Genomic DNA, 20,654 nt, shown 5'->3' on the forward strand with positions numbered 1-20,654 from the left:
AGGAGGTTAACTCTGATACAACAATGTCTCTTTAATGCAGTGATTTTCAACCTTTTTTTTTGCCGTGGCACACTTTTTTACATTAAAAAATCCTGCAGCACACCACCATCCCAAAATTTTACAAAATCACACATTGTAGCCTAATACAGCATATATATATATATATATATATATATATATATATATATATATATATATATATATATATATATAGTTCATATCAGGAAGGCACTCTCCGTTATTATTAATAATGCAGTTAACGTTTCGGGGTCTCCCCCGTTCTCAGACTGAGGACGGGGGAGACCCCAAAAACATTACACTGCATTAATAAAAAGTGTACTATAATAACGGAGAGTGCCTTCCTGATTTGAACTATATACTATTGAAATTTGAAGTGCACCCCGGCTGCTGTGTTTGTTTTGAGTGCTGGTACCTGGTTTTGGATATGATATATATATATATATATATATATATATATATATATACTGTATATACACACACACTGTACTGTGCTGTCATGCCATGCCTCCTACAAACTATACATGACATAGTGACATTCATTCACAAACAATCATAATGATTGTCTGTGAATGAATGTCAATATGTCACGGTTGTAAATGATGCCTGATGAGCCTGTCACATACCTCTAAATATTTCAAAATTTGAAAGAGGGACACCTCCGCACTCCAGTCCTCCGGTCATGTTCCTTGTGCTGAGAAGGAACGTAAGTGACATGACCTGGCTGGAACTGTTCTGGAGGAGGAGCAAAGCATGGGGGATTGAAGTGTCGCGTTGTGCTGCGTGTAGAGCCGGCACTAGACACGTGTTGTGGTGGGTGGTTGTTCCTTCCTAGTGTGAACACGTGTCGGGGAGGCGAGCTGCCGCTGCGCAGTTACCCTCAGTCATCATCTCACTCAAAATAAAAAAACGGCCCAGAATAAAAAACAAGCAAAATTTTAAAAATATGTCACACTGTTGTCAGTCTGCCGCGGCACACCTGAGGATCTCTCACGGCACACTAGTGTGCCACGGCACACTGGTTGAAAAACACTGCTTTAATGTATCAATCCGTTTCAGTTCGTTTCCAAACTTATAAACAACTTATTTCCAAAAAGAGATCAAACTTTGATCTTTATAGGTAATATGAACAACTGTATATGGTTGAGCCTTCTGCGGGATTCACTTTGTGCTCAAGTACATATAATAGTATCTTAATATGCAGAGGGTAATGTGACTCAAGTGTAAAGCCGGATTTTTTTCAACCGTTTTTCTTACCGTAACAGAGTTTCGTTATCAACAGTCTGTATGGTTTTTCGTGCAGACTTTAAAAGTGGTAATTGCCAAAGTGTTGCGTGGATGTCTGGGGAAATAACGGAAAGCTCCCAATGTATGGACTCACCCTCTGTTGTATTTCCTCAAGGTCTCTAAACCTCCATACACACATCGGCAGTGGAGGCAAGTGATGATGACGTCACACCTGTATGAATCAGATCTCCTATAACTTGCGCAAGTTATTTGGTGGTTTGTGTGATGCTTGACACCTGTTCTTTAGTACTTCTGTACGCAGGCCACAAACTTTAATGGCTTTTTTTCTTCTTCTCCCTCTTTGTCCTTTATTCACAAAGGATGTAGGGTTTCACACTTTATCAACGCGTTTCTCCAGGGGTTCATCTTGAGAAAGTCAGACAATCCGGCTTTACACTTGAGTCACATTACCCTCTGCATATTAAAATACTATTATATGTACTTGAGCACAAAGTGAATCCTGCAGAAGGCTCAACCATATACAGTTGTTCATATTACCTATAAAGATCAAAGTTTGATCTCTTTTTGGAAATAAGTTTTATAAGTTTGAAAACGAACTGAAACAAATTGATACATTAAAGAGACATTGTTGTATCGGAGTTAACCTCCTGCTATGGTTTAAAACCTGAATAAACCTAAGTATTAATTTTCTCATAAATACGCTATATAGGATACATTTTGGCATACATAGAGAAGAAACCCAGTTATAATTTAGAGCTGCTATTGAAATTAAGTGTACAGAACTTTGTGGACAATTTAGACCTTTGTGTCTGTTAAACTTTTACCGTTCTTCCTTAGGATTATCTCAATTTATAACCACATTGTGAAAGTTGATGTATTGTTTGTATCTTTGACCAAAACTGTTTTTTTAAGGATTTTCTCAAGTCTCTTTAAATTTTAGTGTTGAAACACTATTTTTAATGTTGTCATTTTATATGGGATAATATCCTTAGGCCTAGATTTGGAGTTTGGCGTTAGCCGTGAAAACCAGCGTTAGAGGCTGGTTTTGGAGTCACTCAAAATAGGGTCTAACGCTCACTTTTCAGCCGCGACTTTTCCATACCGCAGATCCCCTTACGTAAATTGCGTATCCTATCTTTTCAATGGGATCTTTCTAACTCCGGTATTTAGAGTCGTGTCTGAAGTGAGCGTTAGACATCTAACGACAAAACTCCAGCCGCAGGAAAAAAGTCAGTAGTTAAGAGCTTTCTGGGCTAACGCCGGTTTATAAAGCTCTTAACTACTGTGCTCTAAAGTACACTAACACCCATAAACTACCTATGTACCCCTAAACCGAGGTCCCCCCACATCGCCGCCACTCGATTAATTTTTTTTAACCCCTAATCTGCCGACCGCCACCTACGTTATCCTTATGTACCCGTAATCTGCTGCCCCTAACACCACTGACCCCTATATTATATTTATTAACCCCTAATCTGCCCCCCACAACGTCGCAGCCAGCTACCTACAATAATTAACCCCTAATCTGCCGACCGCAAAGCGCTGCCACCTACGTTATCCTTATGTACCCCTAATCTGCTGCCCCTAACACCGCCGACCCCTATATTATATTTATTAACCCCTAATCTGCCCCCCACAACGTCGCCTCCACCTGCCTACACTTATTAACCCCTAATCTGCCGACCGGACCTGAGCGCTACTATAATAAAGTTATTAACCCCTAATCCGCCTCACTAACCCTATAATAAATAGTATTAACCCCTAATCTGCCCTCCCTAACATCGCCGACACCTAACTTCAAACATTAACCCCTAATCTGCCGACTGGAGCTCACCGCTATTCTAATAAATGTATTAACCCCTAAAGCTAAGTCTAACCCTAACACTAACACCCCCCTAAGTTAAATATAATTTAAATCTAACGAAATTAATTAACTCTTATTAAATAAATTATTCCTATTTAAAGCTAAATACTTACCTGTAAAATAAATCCTAATATAGCTACAATATAAATTATAATTATATTATAGATATTTTAGGATTTATATTTATTTTACAGGTAACTTTGTATTTATTTTAACCAGGTACAATAGCTATTAAATATTTAAGAACTATTTAATAGCTAAAATAGTTAAAATAATTACAAAATTACCTGTAAAATAAATCCTAACCTAAGTTACAATTAAACCTAACACTACACTATCAATAAATTAATTAAATAAACTACTTACAATTACCTGCAATTAACCTAACACTACACTATCAATAAATTAATTAAATACAATTCCTACAAATAAATACAATTAAATAAACTAGCTAAAGTACAAAAAATAAAAAAGAACTAAGTTACAAAAAATAAAAAAATATTTACAAACATAAGAAAAATATTACAACAATTTTAAACTAATTACACCTACTCTAAGCCCCCTAATAAAATAACAAAGCCCCCCAAAATAAAAAAAATGCCCTACCCTATTCTAAATTACTAAAGTTCAAAGCTCTTTTACCTTACCAGCCCTGAACAGGGCCCTTTGCGGGGCATGCCCCAAAGAATTCAGCTCTTTTGCCTGGAAAAAAAAACATACAATACCCCCCCCAACATTACAACCCACCTCCCACATACCCCTAATCTAACCCAAACCCCCCTTAAATAAACCTAACACTAAGCCCCTGAAGATCTTCCTACCTTATCTTCACCATACCAGGTTCACCGATCTGTCCTGAAGAGCTCCTCCGATGTCCTGATCCAAGCCCAAGCGGGGGGCTGAAGAGGTCCATGATCCGGCTGAAGTCTTCATCCAAGCGGGAGCTGAAGAGGTCCATGATCCGGATGAAGTCTTCTATCAACGGCATCTTCAATCTTCTTTCTTCGGGAGCCATCATCTTCCATCCGACGCGGAACATCCTCTTCTCTCGACGCCTACTAGCCGAATGACGGTTCCTTTAAGGGACGTCATCCAAGATGGCGTCCCTCGAATTCCGATTGGCTGATATGATTCTATCAGCCAATCGGAATTAAGGTAGGAATATTCTGATTGGCTGATGGAATCAGCCAATCAGAATCAAGTTCAATCCGATTGGCTGATCCAATCAGCCAATCAGATTGAGCTCGCATTCTATTGGCTGATCGGAACAGGGGTCAGCGATAGCGGGGGCGGCAGATTAGGGGTTAATAAGTGTAAGGTTAGGGGTGTTTAGACTCGGGGTACATGTTAGAGTGTTAGGTGCAGACGTAGGAAGTGTTTCCCCATAGCAAACAATGGGGCTGCGTTAGGAGCTGAACGCGGCTTTTTTGCAGGTGTTAGGTTTTTTTTCAGCTCAAACAGCCCCATTGTTTTCTATGGGAGAATCGTGCACGAGCACGTTTTTGAGGCTGGCCGCTTGCGTAAGCAACTCTGGTATCGAGAGTTGAAGCTGCATTAAAAATGCTCTAGCCTAACGCAGCCTTTATGTGGACTCTCAATACCAGAGTTATTTTTATGAAAAAAGCCGGCGTTAGATTTTCGGGTCGTTACCGACAAAACTCCAAATCTAGCCGTTAGTTATTAAAAATGGTCTTTTTTATATTTTTATAATCTTCGTCTGTAAGCTCTATAATTGATTAAGAACAATACTCTGCACTTAACTATTAGTCACACGGTTTGCAATATCCAACTTAAAGGTGTAGTATACCTTGCATATCTAAAATTAGCATCCTCACGGCTAGATTACAAGTTTTTGTCGGTAAGGCTTGCGGTGCTAACGCGCAGTTTATGCTCACCACTCACCTACAAACAACGTTGGTATTACAGTTTTTTTTAAACCCGGCGTTAGCCGCAGAAAGGTGAGCGTAGAGCAAAATTTAGCTCCACATCTCACCTCAATACCAGCGCTACTTACGGTAGCGGTGAGCTGGCTAAACATGCTCGTGCACGATTTCCCCATAGGAATCAATTGGGCAGATTCTGCTGAAAAAAAACCTAACACCTGCAAAAAAGCAGCGTTCAGCTCCTAACACAGTCCCATTGATTCCTATGGGGAAATACTTTTTATGTCTACACCTAACACCCTAACATGAACCCCGAGTCTAAACACCCCTAATCTTACACTTATTAACCCCTAATCTTCCGCCCCCGACATCGCTGACACCTGCATTATATTATTAACCCCTAATAGTTACATTGTAGCTAGCTTAGGTTTTATTTTTATTTTACAGGCAACTTTGTATTTATTTTAACTAGGTAGATTAGTTATTAAATAGTTATTAACTATTTAATAACTACCTAGCTAAAATAAAGACAAACTTACCTGTAAAATAAAACCTAACCTAAGTTATAATTACATCTAACACTACACTATAATCAAATAAATTCACTAAACTAACTACAATTAAATACAATGAAATACAATTATCTAAATTACGGAAAACCCCCCCACTAAATTACAGAAAATAATAAAATAGTTCGTTTTTTAAACTAATTACACCTAGTCTAATCCACCTAATAAAATAAAAAAGCCCCCAAAAATAATAAAAATCCCTACCCTATACTAAATTACAAATAGCCCTTAAAAGGGCTTTTTGCGGGGCAATGCCCCAAAGTAATCAGCTCTTTTACCTGTAAAAAAAATAATACAATACCCCCCCAACATTAAAACCCACCACCCACACACCTAACCCTACTCTAAAACCCACCCAATCTCCCCTTAATAAAACCTAACACTAACCCCTTGAAGATCAACCTACCTTGAGACGTCTTCACCCAACCGGGCAGAAGTGGTCCTCCAGACGGCCAGAAGTCTTCATCCTATCCGGGAAGAAGAGGTCCTCCAGACGGCCAGAAGTCTTCATCCAGGCGGCATCTTCTATCTTCATCCATCCGGAGCGGGTCCATCTTCAAGACATCCGATGCGGAGCATCCTCTTCTTTCCGACGACTAGCACTAAATGACGGTACCTTTAAGTAACGTCATCCAAGATGGCATCCCTTAAGTTCTGATTGGCTGATAGAATTCTATCAGCCAATCGGAATTAAGCTAGAAAAAATCCTATTGGCTGATTGGATCAGCCAATAGGATTTTTTCTACCTTAATTCCAATTGGCTGATAGAATTCTATCAGCCAATCGGAATTGAAGGGACGCCATCTTCGATGACGTCACTTAAAGGTACCGTCATTTAGTGTTAGTCGTCAGAAAGAAGAGGATGCTCCGCGTCGGATGTCTTGAAGATGGACCCGCTCCGCTCCGGATGGATGAAGATAGAAGATGCCGCCTGGATGAAGACTTCTGGCCGTCTGGAGGACCTCTTCTTCCCGGATAGAATGAAGACTTCTGGCCGTCTGGAGGACCACTTCTGACTGGTTGGGTGAAGACGTCTCAAGGTAGGGTGATCTTCAAGGGGTTAGTGATAGGTTTTATTAAGGGGGGATTGGGTGGGTTTTAGAGTAGGGTTGGGTGTGTGGGTGGTGGGTTTTAATGTTGGGGGAGGTATTGTATTTTTTTTACAGGTAAAAGAGCTGATTACTTTGGGGCAATGCCCCGCAAAAAGCCCTTTTAAGGGCTATTTGTAATTTAGTATAGGGTAGGGATTTTTATTATTTTGGGGGGCTTTTTTATTTTATTAGGGGTATTAGATTAGGTGTAATTAGTTTAAAAAAATTGTAATTATTTTAATTTTTTATGTAATTTAGTGGGGGGTTTTCTTCGTAATTTAGATAATTGTATTTAATTGTATTTAATTGTAGTTAGTTTAGAGAATTTATTTAATTATAGTGTAGTGTTAGGTGTTATTGTAACTTAGGTTAGGTTTTATTTTACAGGTAAATTTGTATTTATTTTAGCTAGGTAGTTATTAAATAGTTAATAACTATTTAATAACTATTGTACCTAGTTAAAATAAATACAAAGTTGCCTGTAAAATAAAAATAAACCCTAAGCTAGATACAATGTAACTATTAGTTATATTGTAGCTAGCTTAGGGTTTATTTTATAGGTAAGTATTTAGATTTAAATAGGAATGATTTAGTTATTTGTAGTAATTTTATTTAGATTACTTTAAATTATATTTAAGTTAGGGAGTGTTACAGTTAGGGTTAGACTTAGGTTTAGGGGTTAATACATTTAATATAGTTGCGGCGACGTTGGGGGCGGCAGATTAGGGGTTAATAAATGTAGGTAGGTGTCAGCGATGTTAGGGACGGCAGATTAGGGGTTAATAAAATTTAACTAATGTTTGCGAGACGGGAGTGGGGCGGTTTAGGGGTTAGTATATTTATTAAAGTGGCGGCGATGTCCGGTCGGCAGATTAGGGGTTTTATAAATTATTTAAGTGTTTGCGATGGGGGGGGGGGCCTCGGTTTAAAGGGTTAATAGGTAGTTTATGGGTGTTAGTGTACTTTTTAGCACTTTAGTTAAGAGTTTTATCTTAACTACTGACTTTTAAATGCGGTAGGAGTCTTGACAGGAGAGGGTGTACCGCTCACTTTTTCCAAGACTCGTAATACCGGCGTTAGGAAAATCCCATTGAAAAGATAGGATACGCAATTGACGTAAGGGGATTTGCGGTATGCTCGAGTTGCGGAAAAAAAGTGAGCGGTACACCTGTACCTGCCAGACTCGTAATACCAGCGGGCGTTAAAAAGCAGCGTTGGGACCTCTCAACGCTGCTTTTTAAGGCTAACGCAAGACTCGTAATCTAGGCGATAGTTTTTAACTTGTAGTGCTTATTTTAGTGCCTCTTCCTCACCTAGTATATTGTATAGTGAAAAGGTATATGGCATATGACAAGGTGTTTGACTGCAAAGGGCTATATTGTATATATACACATATACATGTCTAAATATGTGTATGTATGTATATATATATATATATATGTGTGTGTGTGTGTACATATGTATGTTGTACTGTATAGTTACTGTATATATTTCACATTCCAATGTTCTTCACTAATGTAATTTTTATTGCACACACACACATATATATATATATATATATATATATATATATATATATATATATATAGTTAATGTAAAATAGATATTTATACCTATATATCTATAGGTAGATATACAGGTATAGGTGTATACAAATATATATATATAAATATGTATTTACAATCAAAATTACATTGTTCTGTAAGTGAAGAACATTGTAATGTGAAATATTCATAACTGTCAGGTTAGCACGCAAGAAATAGATGTTAGGTTTTTCAGTCTGCACTGTCCATTGACTTCTATGGGGAGAAGTTAGAGCGGTCGTGATACCGCAAAGTCCTCTGGTTACCACACGTCGGGTTTCTCTCGCGTGCAAACTTTTTACTTTTAACTTGTAATACATGTGCAACCCGATGCGCACAAAATGATTACTTCTGCTAAAGTTTACGCTCAAACATTTACACAAACTGTTTATGTATAAGATATATATATATATGTACATACATATATATATATACATACATACATACATACATACAACACCTACTAAGTTTTCATGTCCCTTTTAGCAAATACTAAGAATAGAAATCTTTATAGACTTTAGTAGATATTTCTATTTTTACTACCCGTTGAGAAAATGTGATCTAGCACATGATATACCATAAGATATAGTCAACCTTATAATTAACAAGATTTATTTTATCTAGAAAAACAAACAAATATACATGTACTATGCAGTGTAAGCTGCTTACGAGCCCTTGCAGGGGAGGTTTGCCCATGATGCCAGCTTTGCTCAATGTAAAAAGCAGCAGTCACCAGACCGGTGCTTCTTACCCTTTACGCCATCTCTGAGTTGTGTGAGAGAAACGGACAGCATTACTCACAATGTAATGTGTCCACTGCCCATTCACCACAATGCTGGGCAGACAGGTTCCTATGTCACACCCACCTTAAATCATGGGGCCCACAGTATCCATATCACATGTGAACACCCCTTAAAAGGAGACTCTTCTTTTTGCTTGGTGGTATTCACCTATATATATTATTTTTTTCCAATAAAATGTAAGCATGTTCCTGTGTTTCCTTCCACAAGTGCACTTTAAGCTCTGTGTTTTATTTAAGAGACATTAAAGTCAGTGGTATTTAGACACATTTATAATGCACTGAAAAACAACTGTTTTTGTGTTGCCTGTAATATCACCTGTAGATTTAGAACTGTATAAGCTAAAATAATGTTTATTTGCAAATGTCCATGGCTAGGTCCTCAGAGAGTCAATATAATACAATGGGTTAGCTGGGCTTACAAAAGAAACACATGCAGTGAATGATGTCTGAAATTGAACCGGGCATAGATAGTGGAGGAGCTGAAGTATTTGTTTCCCTTTTAGAATCCGTGACTGAAACCCGAAGCAGTTCTTTTTCGCCTTCAAAGTAACGGTCTAAGGAATCTGAGTAGTGAGTTACAGTTTCATGCTGCTGAAATTTTTATGGATTTACTTTCCACTGCCTAACATACTCTAAAACCAATTCCTTCTTTACAGTCAGCTCACTAAAGGCTGTATTTCCGTGCTTGCCTGCGTTAAGAAGTTTCGACCCCCTAGCTATCTTGCCCTGGCATATTTAGGCTTAATTCTAATATAAGTTCACTGTAAGCATTGCACAGTGTGGTGTGCAGCAGCAAACTCAGCTGGCCAATACAAACTTATAAACTGAAGTGGGGCATATTTATATACACACAGTTGTCACCCTCCAATTTGTTTTCTGTGCCCTAAGTCTTGTCAGTTTATGGATATATACACACTTCTGACTCAGCACCCACGTGCCAATATGAAAGCTGGTACAATGTATTTCAAAAGCATGAGAATTCCAGCTGAGCTTATAGAGAGTTCATTTTAATGTTTGCGGAACTCACACAGCTTTTGTTGTCTATCGCCAGCCTTATCAGACCTTGATTAAACATCTATATCTCAAAATGTATGTCTGAGCCTAATAGTGCCCTTTATAGTTTGGGAGCAAATATATATGTATATAAGCATATAGTGTACATATATATTTAAAATTGTTGCCATAGCTGCGCTACTTACCCCTTTGCTGAGCTCTGGCTGCATCAGAACGAGGCTCCCATAGGAGCTTATGGAACTGCGCGCTTGTGACCGCAATGCTTCTCAGCAATGCGAACGTGAGGTCGTATTCGCATTGCTGTGAACTTGTAATACCAGAGCACATTAACATGCGCTGGTATTGCACAGTGGAGTGGAAATATTGCTTTCCTGAAAGCGATATTTAGCGCTCCACTTGTAATCTGGCCCATAGTAGGGTAAAGAGGTGCAAACTAGAACTTCTGCCAAACAGAAAGAAACAAAACTTGAATGGGTCTTGTGGAATCTAACCAAGAAAAAAAAATATTTATCCAGTAAGCATAAACTATTTTCTTTCTTAAGGTGGTGAGAGTCCATGAGCCCTTACTATTGTCAACTAATAACCAAGTTGTGGAGTCCACGAAAAATGGGTGGGACAAAAAAATAAAGGCAGGCATTTATTTAACAAATACTACGGCCTTCCTTCAGCAGAGGCAAATACATCAAAACTATACAATTTGGTAAAAGTGTGTAATGATGGCCAAGTAGCTGCCTTATAAAGCTGACCCACAGAAGCCTCATGCTTGAATGCACAGGAAGTAGAAACTGAATGAATAGAATTTGCTGCGTTATGTAGAGGAGGAGACTGTCCCGACTCCACATAAGCTGAATCAATTCATTAAATTAGATGTAGATTTCTTACCTTTACATTTACCCGAAAAATGAAGAAACAAGCTGACTAGAAAACTGACTAGTAGCTTGCAGATAATGCTTCAAAGCGCTAACCACATCTAAATTATGCAAAAAAACACTCCTTTTAATGATTTGGACATTACAAAGGGAATACAATCTCCTGGTTAATGTTCTGTAGATACAACTTTGGGTAAAAAAACTATAGTGGGTACGCAGTAGAGCCTTATCCTGATGGAAACGAAGGTGATTGTAAAACCCTCAAAACCAAGTTGAGATTCCATGGAGGAGAAATTGGCTTTACAACTGGGCTTGTACAAAAGTGTGAATATCTGGAAGTGTGGCAATCTTCCTATGGAATAACAGAAAGAGCAGAAATGTGGAAGACGCCAAGGAGGAACACTGGAACATTTGAACCAGATCGCCATACCAAATTCTGCACGGCCGTGCAGGAGCTGCCAAATCGGCTGATGTGCGTTACTGCTTGAGACAAGCAATTACTCTTGGCAAAAGTACAACTGAAAGAAAACGTTTTTTTCCTCACGTTTTTTGCTAAGCCACACCCCCTGACTGCTTAGAGGCTCCCAAAAGTTGCCTACAGTCAAACTTGGTGCTGCACAAACCTAGGTCTCATGTTTAAGTTTCCTGATATAAGTTAACCCTTTAGAAACATTATCAATTGATGTTTTCCTTACATGCCTATGCTATCTAGTGCAGTCTTGCACACTCCCTCCTACATCATGAGCTACAGCATGACCAGCAAGATGAGAAAGTATTGCTCCCTGTTTTTTATGATGTTTAATATTTAGGATGGAAGATTAAATATAATTAAATGATGTCTAAAAAGCAGCACACAAAGACTAAAATAAGATGATCTTTATTAAAGGGAAATTAAAACGTATTGCTTTTTTTTGTCCCACATTATGTAGAGAGACCAAAAAAGCCATCATTACACAAAAGCAAGGGGGTTTAATGTCCCTTTAATACTATTTTTTTTCTTTTTAAGTGGAACTGTCTTCTGTAACCACCCCTGATAGAAGGTTACTCAATGCTATTGTTTAAATGAATTTTCCTAGAAACTCCTACTAGTTGTTGAAAATCCCTTTAATTGCAGAACTTTACTTATTTTGTCTGTACTGCAGAATCATTTGGCGCCACAACACACTAGGAATTGTAGTACTTACAATTGATGCAATCAACATATGTTTTTATATTACTCACAAAAAGGTATGTTATCTGCACACTGTGCCTAAAATACATTTGGCTTCAAAGACAATTAAAGGGGCATGGAAGTCAACAGTATAATGTACAGTTCTAGTGAATAGTAAAGTGAATAAAAGAAAAAGCTTTAGCCTTTAGCTTTTAGCCATTTTTAAACATTGCATCTGAATGGTCCATACACAGATCCCAGAGCTTATTTACCAGCACGAGCTAGCGTATGAATAGAGATCGCCACAGAAAGCATTAATGCCGTTCTGTAACAACTTTATTACATTGATATCATAGTGAAATTTTACGCCCCTTTAATTTGTGTACTAAAAATATATATATGAATGTTTGAGAACTTATAAACTACACAATCTAATGCAAATTAATCCTGGGTAACCAATGTATTTTAGGAATGTATTACGGGTGTGCATTTATATCTAGATAAGAGTTGTTCAAGGACTTTTGCCTGGACTAGTATTTTTTAAAAATTCTCCTGTTTGTTGGTTTTTTTCACATTATCAACACAAGTTTGGATGCAATTTTTTTTTTCAACACACTCAGACTTTTTGTACATTCTATAATAACAAAACGAACTAAAGACAAACTATTGGAAGACAGTTATATGACACAGCATAAACCATGCCCGCACAAGGGAATAGATTTATTAAACACCTCCACACCATATTCAGATGAAATTTTATTGAAGGTAAAACAAAGGAAGAAATGAATGGAAGAAGATATGTTATACTGTACCCAGAATAGATTAGTAGTAGTAGTAGATTGAAGGAATAACAAGGTACTATTTAGGCTTCAACACAAATGAGGAACAAAATGGCATTTTCTATAAGAGCATGTTCACATCAATACTTACTGAAGGTATTTTGTTAGATACCCAATGTTGACATAAGAGTTCACTGCCGGCTGAACACTGGAACCAGCTCATACTGTTTGTATTGTACAGGGCAGGCATCTTCCCCAGCTCAGACTGTTACATGATACAATACACTCAAATGATGACCTTGAGTGATATAGTGGTGGAATAGGTCCAGCACATAGAGAACGATCAACACTCACTTCCCATTTCAATCTCTGATTCATATAACAACAATGGCAAGAATGTCAGGGAATGAATGCGATCACTTCACACGCATGGTCCTGGTGACCTGGAGTTTCCACTGTAACACTGTACTGATTGAGTTAATGAGAAATGCACTCAGACGTAGGAAACCTCCAGCATAGGCTTTATTTTGTCTAACTAAATAAAGATGTGACAAAGCTACTGTACATCTGTAGTGGGGTTAAGTTTGTTCTTAGATTAGCAACATCCATGGAAAATGTTCTGTGCTTTTCAGTAAAAAGTAACTGAGGTCACAACTATTATTTCATTTTAGATTAATACAATTAAGTAATTTATTTTTTAGGGTTTGAAAACATGATTAACATTATTTACATAACATAACAAAGATATAAAACAGCCTCTTTCATTGTTGTAATAAAAAAAACACTAAGTAGTAATAAAAATCTGTGCAATAGATATTATCTATAATTTTAAAAGGATTTTACCTTCTTTTTTTTTTACTTCCTGTGAGAACCCCTGTGGTCTCTACAGGGGTGTAAAGGAATACCTTTTCCTTTAAAGTGTTGCAAGGAGACATCTGCTCTAGTCTCATGTGACAATAGAACGTATGTTCTGTAATCGTTGCTCCCTTATCTAGCAGTAAGCAGTGGATACACTAAGAATTTTCTGTTTTTTTAAACAATATTTTTATATTTTCTTTGACTTCACTTTTTTTTTCTTTTCTAAAAGCACTGCTTCAAAACCCTTTAAGTTGAGTATTAGTTTACTGGCTAAATAATAAGTTGAGAGCAAAATAATGCATTTGCGAAAGCGATATTTGCGCAGAACTTAGTAATACCAGAGCACACAAATATGCGCTGGTATTACAAGTTAGGTGTAATGAGAACCCGGCATTTTTTTTTTTATAATAAAAAAAAAAAAAGTACTTTATTTTGGGGGCAATTGTGGCACTTTTAGAAAATTAACCAAAGATCTGATCTCTGGTTAATTCTCTGAGAGCTAATTGCTACCGCAAGCTCGTGGTAGCAATAACCATCCACTTGTAATGGCTGGTTATTTATTGCACGCTAGTACACAGGCCCATTTACAGGCACGCAATAAATTAGCGCTCCACTTGTAATCTAGCCCTAAATGGGTATGATATGAACAGGTTTCATTTTTCAAAAACAAGCGTCCCCCTTCGATTAGTTTGACATCTGAAAATGTATTAAATTAGGTTTTACATTTCAGTCTATTAGGTAAGCTGCCTTAAAGGGATAGTCTAGTCAAAATTAAACTTTCATGATTCAGACAGAGCATGCAATTTTAAGCAACTTTCTAATTTACTCCTATTGTCAATTTTTCTTCGTTCTTTTGGTATCTTTATTCGAATGTAAGCTTATAAGCCGGCCCATTTTTGGTTCAGCACCTGGGTAGCGCTTGCTGATTGGTGGCTACATTTAGACATTCCTATGCTTACATGCTTGCTTTTTCAAATAAGGACACCAAGAGAATTAAGAAAATTTGATAATAGGAGTAAATTAGAAAGTAGCTTAAAATTGCCTTCTCTATCTGAATCATGAAAGATGAAAGTTTAATTTTGACTATACTATCCCTTCAACTGCATATATAATTTAACAAGAAAATATAATATATATATACTTACAGAGGTTTCAATGTTTTTTTTATAGCTTTTTTATAGTTAAAATTTTTTGGCTTTTATAATTCTTATTTTTCCAAAAAAAATAACATTTAAAAGGACATTAGAGTAATAATTACAGTTTCGTGGCTCAAGCAGAGCATGCAATTTTAAGAGACTTAACAATTTACTTCTGTTATCAAATTTACGTTGTCTTGTTGAAAAGCATACCTAGGTAGAGTAATGAGCAGCAACGCACTACAGGAAGCTAGCGGGTGATTACACCCAGATGTGATGAGCTGCTCTGGAGATGACTTTGCAGGGGTTGAATACATAGTTACATACAAACAATTACAATAATAAACACTGTAACTAATTAGAGCATTTTATTTTTGCACTTTTATGCACCTTTAAAAAGGACACTAAAACAGCTCTCACCCATCTGCTGATTATTCCACCTGTACCTAGTTAAAGGGACAGTCAACACCAGAATTTTTGTTGTTTTAAAAGATAGATAATCCCTTAATTACCAATTCCCCAGTTTTGCATAACCAACACAGTTATAATTATACACGTTTTACCTCTGTAATTACCTTGTATCTAAGCCTCAGCAGACTGCCCCCTTATTTCAGTTCTTTTGACAGACTTGCATTTTAGCCAATCAGAGCTGTCTCCATGGTAAATTCACGTGCATGAGCTCAATGTTATCTATATGAAACACGTGAACTAATGCCCTCTAGTGGTGAAAAACTATCAAAATGCATTTAGATTAGAGGCGGCCTTCAAGGTCTAAGAAATTAGCATATGAACCTCCTAGGTTTAGCTTTCAATTAAGAATACCAAGAGAACAAAGCAAAGTTGGTAATAAAAGTAAATTGGAAAGTTGTTTAAAATTGCATGCCCTATTTGAAACATAAAAGTTTTTTTTTTACTTGACTGTCCCTTTAAGATATCATGAAAATCTGGCCTGACTGGAACTGAGAAACACTGTCCTAGAGAAGCCAAAGAGCAAGATACAAATTAAATAGCTGGTTTAGGCGATTTGCAGCATTTTGAAAAACTAAGTTATAGGTTTGCTTTTTCGACCTTCTAAGGAGAGTGGGATAAAGCACAATACTTACACAAAAGCAACAGGTGTTTAAAGGGACACTGAACCCAATTTTTTTTCCCGTGATTCAGATAGAGCATGAAATTTTAAGCAACTTTCTAATTTACTCCTATTATCAAATTTTCTTCATTTTCATGGTATCTTTATTTGAAATGCAAGAATCTAAGTTTAGATGCGGACCATTTTTGGTGAACAACCTGGGATGTTCTTGCTGATTGGTGGATAAATTCATCCACCAATAAAAAGTGCTGTCCAGAGTCCTGAACCAAAAAAAAAAAGCTTAGATGCATTCTTTTTCAAATAAAGATAGCAAGAGAACGAAGAAAAATTGATAATAGGAGTAAATTAGAAAGTTACTTAAAATTGCATGCTCTATCTGAATCCCGAAATAAAAAATTTTGGGTTCAGTGTCCCTTTAAGTCCCTTTAATAATTGTTCATAATTATTAAACTGTGAACTGATTATGTGCAAAAACTTTTAACTCTGAATAAAAAAGTGTGAATAGCTAATTAAAGCTATGCATTTTCAAGAGTTTAAGTGTTCCCTGTTTCATTAGAATACCGCTTCTAAATTCTGTCAATTCAAGGTTTTGCTGAAGTTAACTAAGTGCTAAGTCACTGGCACAATAACAGGGATAGCTAATGGAATTCTAATGGATATATATTGTTACATATGTAATGTGTTTAAACAGGGAAAATAGATCACAAGGAAACTAAACACTGACGCTCATCTATAAAATTGTGTGCGAAGAAGGGTCTCAAAATGAGGACTTGTCCGCACACCTTAAGGGCCTCTGGAGCAGTATTGGATTCCTAAATTTAAGATTGAATAAGCAATCGCTAGTGGAACCCAAGTCAGTCATCCTGGACAAATGAGTCTGGGTTCTCTGACATCCCAAACCTCTGCATTTGCTGACACATTAAGAAACAGCAGTTGGAGGGCCCATAGCTGAATAATTTGTGTTAATGGGAATATACAAATTAGCATCTTTTAAGTTGAAAGTAGACTTAAACTCAGTAGCTAACCTACTCAACAGAGGGCCTTGGTGCAAAATACTACCTAGCTAAACTAAATACAAATTTACCTGTAAAATAAAACCTAACCATAGTTACACTAATATCTAACCTTACAGTACAATTAAATAAATTACCTAAATTAAATACAATTAACAAAATTAATCATAAATACCTAAATTACAAAAAACCACTAAATTACAAAAAAATAAAAAACAAATTACAAGATATTTAAACTAATTAAACCTAATCTAATAGCCCTATCAAAATAAAAAAGCCCCCCCAAAATAAAAAAAAAACCCTAGCCTAAACTAAACTACCAATAGCCCTTAAAAGGGCCTTTTGTGGGGCATTGCCCCAAACAAATCAGCTCTTTTACCTGTAAAAAAATACAAACAACCCCCCCAACAGGGGGGTTGTTGCAGCTTTTTTTCAGCCGGCTCTCCCCATTGATGTCGATGGGGAAATCGTGCACGAGCACGTACAACCAGCTCACCGCTGACTTAAGCAGCACTGGTATTGGAGTGCGGTATGGAGCACAATTTTGCTCTACGCTCACTTCTTGCCTTTTAACGCCGGGTTTAGGAAAACCTGTAATACCAGCACTGTAGGTAAGTGAGCGGTGACAATAATGTGCAAGTTAGCACCGCACCCCTCATAACGCAAAACTCGTAATCTAGCCGTAAGTTAGTGACCAATAGTAATCATATAGAGGCTGCTCTGTATAATGATTTTGAGGATCGATCGATAGATAAACTGCCAAACTGCAGTAATAAAAGAATCCCCTGAATTAGGATTGTACACATTCTGCACACGTATAGCAGACCCCCAACTCCTCCTCCAACACTTGAGCCCTGATGCCAAGGTACCTGCTGCACAAATGGTAGTGCTGCCCCTGCAAAAACTAACCCTCCTGCACTAAAAGAAGAATAGCATGGATTGTCTCATCTTGAAAGTTGGAACTTTCAGTAATTTGTTCAGTGTTTTGAGATCCAGGTTAGGCAAAAGGTGCCTTCTTTCTTTGGTATACTCGTAATTCTGTCCAATTGCGGGAAATGGAGTAATCACTACCATTGTTTCCAAATCTTCTACAAAAGCCAGAAAGGCTCTGGCCTTTAAAGGATTTCATGGAACCCAATAAATGAGGAGTCTTCCTTGCCAAGATTTGGATTGTAAACTCTCCCAAGCTTTATAAAACAGATTCAATTTGCATCCCACAAGACATTTGTCTAGAATGGAGGCCGCAACTTAATGCAGTCCAGGAGACAGGAGTTGTTTTCTTGGTCTACTTCTATTAGACTAGGAAAAGTTGGTCTTCTAAGTAGTTGTTGGTGAACGCGCTCATTGATTAGAGGAAGAAGCAATTCCATGATGTTGGGACTTCCAAAAGAAACAAAATCATCACAAAGACCTTTTTACTATTGGACTTTTTGTCTTGTGGCAAGGAGGCTCCATTATCCCCAATGACTGTAGCAATAATTGCATCTAGTCCTGGACCAAACATGATTTTTTTTCTGAAAGGCAAGCATTAACAATCTGCTTTTAGAGACCATATGCCTGCAGACCAAAATTTAAAGGGACACTAAAGTCAAAATTAAACTTTCATGATTCAGATAGAGCATACAATTTTAAACAACTTTCCAATTTACTGCCATTAAGAAAATGGGCACAGTTTTTTTTATATTTACACTTTTTGAGTCACCAGCTCCAACTGATCATGTGCAAGAATTCACAGAATATATGTATATGCATTTTAGATTGGCTGATGGCTGTGACATGATACAGGTGGAGTGGAAATAGGCATAGCTTTGAAAATTTTCAGAACAAAATCTACTACTTATTTGAAGTTTAGACTAAGTACTATTGCATTATCTTGTTATCATGCATTTGTTGACTATGCAAATCTACTGTATTTATTGGTCTTTTAAGACATAAAGCTTGTCTTGCCAGAACAGCCGTAGCAGCACTCTTTGCATTAACATGAATCATCTTTATTGCTGCATAACAGATAAAACTGTTAGTAGTACTATGGAGCTTCAAGTGATCCTGGATCTCCTACAGGGATGCTTCAACAGCAACAAGCTTCAAAAAGTTGTCACACCAGACAGAGGTAGCTGCTGCCTTTCAAGCCACACTGACAGCTGGATGAAACATAAAGCCTGCCAGTTGAAAGGATTGTAAATAAAGTCCTTCAAGGTTTCTATCCATAGGATCTTTGAAAGAGGTACTATACTCTAAAGGAATGTTAGTCCGTTGAGCAACAATAACAATTGCTACACCAACTTTATGGACTCTTTGCCATATTTCTAGCTTTGTACCCGGAAGAGGAAAATGGTCTTACATTTTTGCCAGACAGAACAAAAGTTATACATGGTTATACATGGTTTGTTCCATTCATTGGTCACTAGCTAAGTGACTGAATTAGATTTGAACCATTTAGCAATTAGTACTCACTTCTTGTGAATGATATCATGTATTGGTCATTTAATGCCACTATAAATTTCGAATGGCTGTAATACCCACCAACAGAGAAAGAAAATATAAGTAAAGTCATGCTCAATTAATTTTGTATATGATCTCAACTTCACAACAAGGCCACACAGGAAGCTAACAAGCACCTATAAATCTAGCCGAACAAGATAAATGGATCATAACAATCAAGGTACAGGGAGTCACCCCAGTGGTCAAGCTCAATTTAAAAATATTAATATAGAAAACAAGATAAAGTAAAGAAATATGGAACTATGTGGCACTAACCACTAAAAAATTACTTTTTTTTATAATTGATTAACCCTTTAAGGACACAGCTTTCAGTTTGCTCAATTGTTTTATGACGGAAAAATTCCGTCATATGTCCTTAAGAGGTTAAAAAATGTGTACATATTTACTAGCCTAAGCTAATAAAAACAGACATAAGAAATGGATAGGAAAAAAAAGGGCACACATAGAGTAAATCTTGTTGAACACAAATTACCAGTAACCCACTATCTAGCTAATTAATGTTGACTCAGTTCCAGCTCATAGGTTTAGGCAGTGGATTTATTGGAGATGTTGGAATGTGCAACAAGGAGTCGTATTTTCCCATTGTTTGCTATCCAGCTATCTCTCTCTCTTTTTTGTAAATGATAAATTATTACATACTGTAAAAATGTAAAAAGGTAATACAGGTACCTGTTTTGGAACTGGATCCAGAAGAGTAAATTCATATTTGTAAAGCATAAATGCAACCATCATCTGCATTTCCATTAATGCAAACCACCTAATCAGAAAGAAAAATAGAGAACGTGATGAAAAGTTACATTCATGTTCTCAACTTAATAAAAGAGAAGCTGCAATAACCAGGCTTAGAACTTTCATCAGCAAAAAAAAAAAAAAATTAAAGTGGTTTTAATGCAAAATACTGGGTTTTGTTGAAAGGTGGCTTGTAATAGATCACATAGATTAACGGTTTTCTTTAATATTATGAGAATCCTTTTACTTAAGTTTACCATCACAAAAGACAACATGCTTAAAGGGACAGTCAACCCAAAACAGCTTTCAAATCATACATATAGAGTTTAAAACGATTATTATTTTTAAATGTAGCCCAATTTTCAACAATATTGCTTTAGCATGTAAAAAGACTTACGTTTGTTTCTGTAGTTCAAAAGTGTCCGCCTGCCCCTTCCCCTATTTCGTAACAAGTGT

At 36.9% G+C, this 20,654-nt stretch overlaps 1 protein-coding gene across 1 annotated transcript in view; it reads right to left on the reverse strand.

The window, feature by feature from the left end:
* Nucleotides 1–20,654, reverse strand: part of LOC128656945 (24-hydroxycholesterol 7-alpha-hydroxylase) — a 360,073-nt gene that overhangs the window by 22,661 nt on the left and 316,758 nt on the right. Inside the window, exon 11 of the mRNA XM_053711138.1 lies at nucleotides 20,139–20,226. Coding sequence (XP_053567113.1) covers nucleotides 20,139–20,226 — 88 coding nt within the window. The remainder of the gene's footprint in view (nucleotides 1–20,138; nucleotides 20,227–20,654) is intronic.

The sequence above is a fragment of the Bombina bombina genome, chromosome 4 (genome assembly GCF_027579735.1).
Source record: "Bombina bombina isolate aBomBom1 chromosome 4, aBomBom1.pri, whole genome shotgun sequence".
NCBI lineage: Eukaryota > Metazoa > Chordata > Amphibia > Anura > Bombinatoridae > Bombina > Bombina bombina.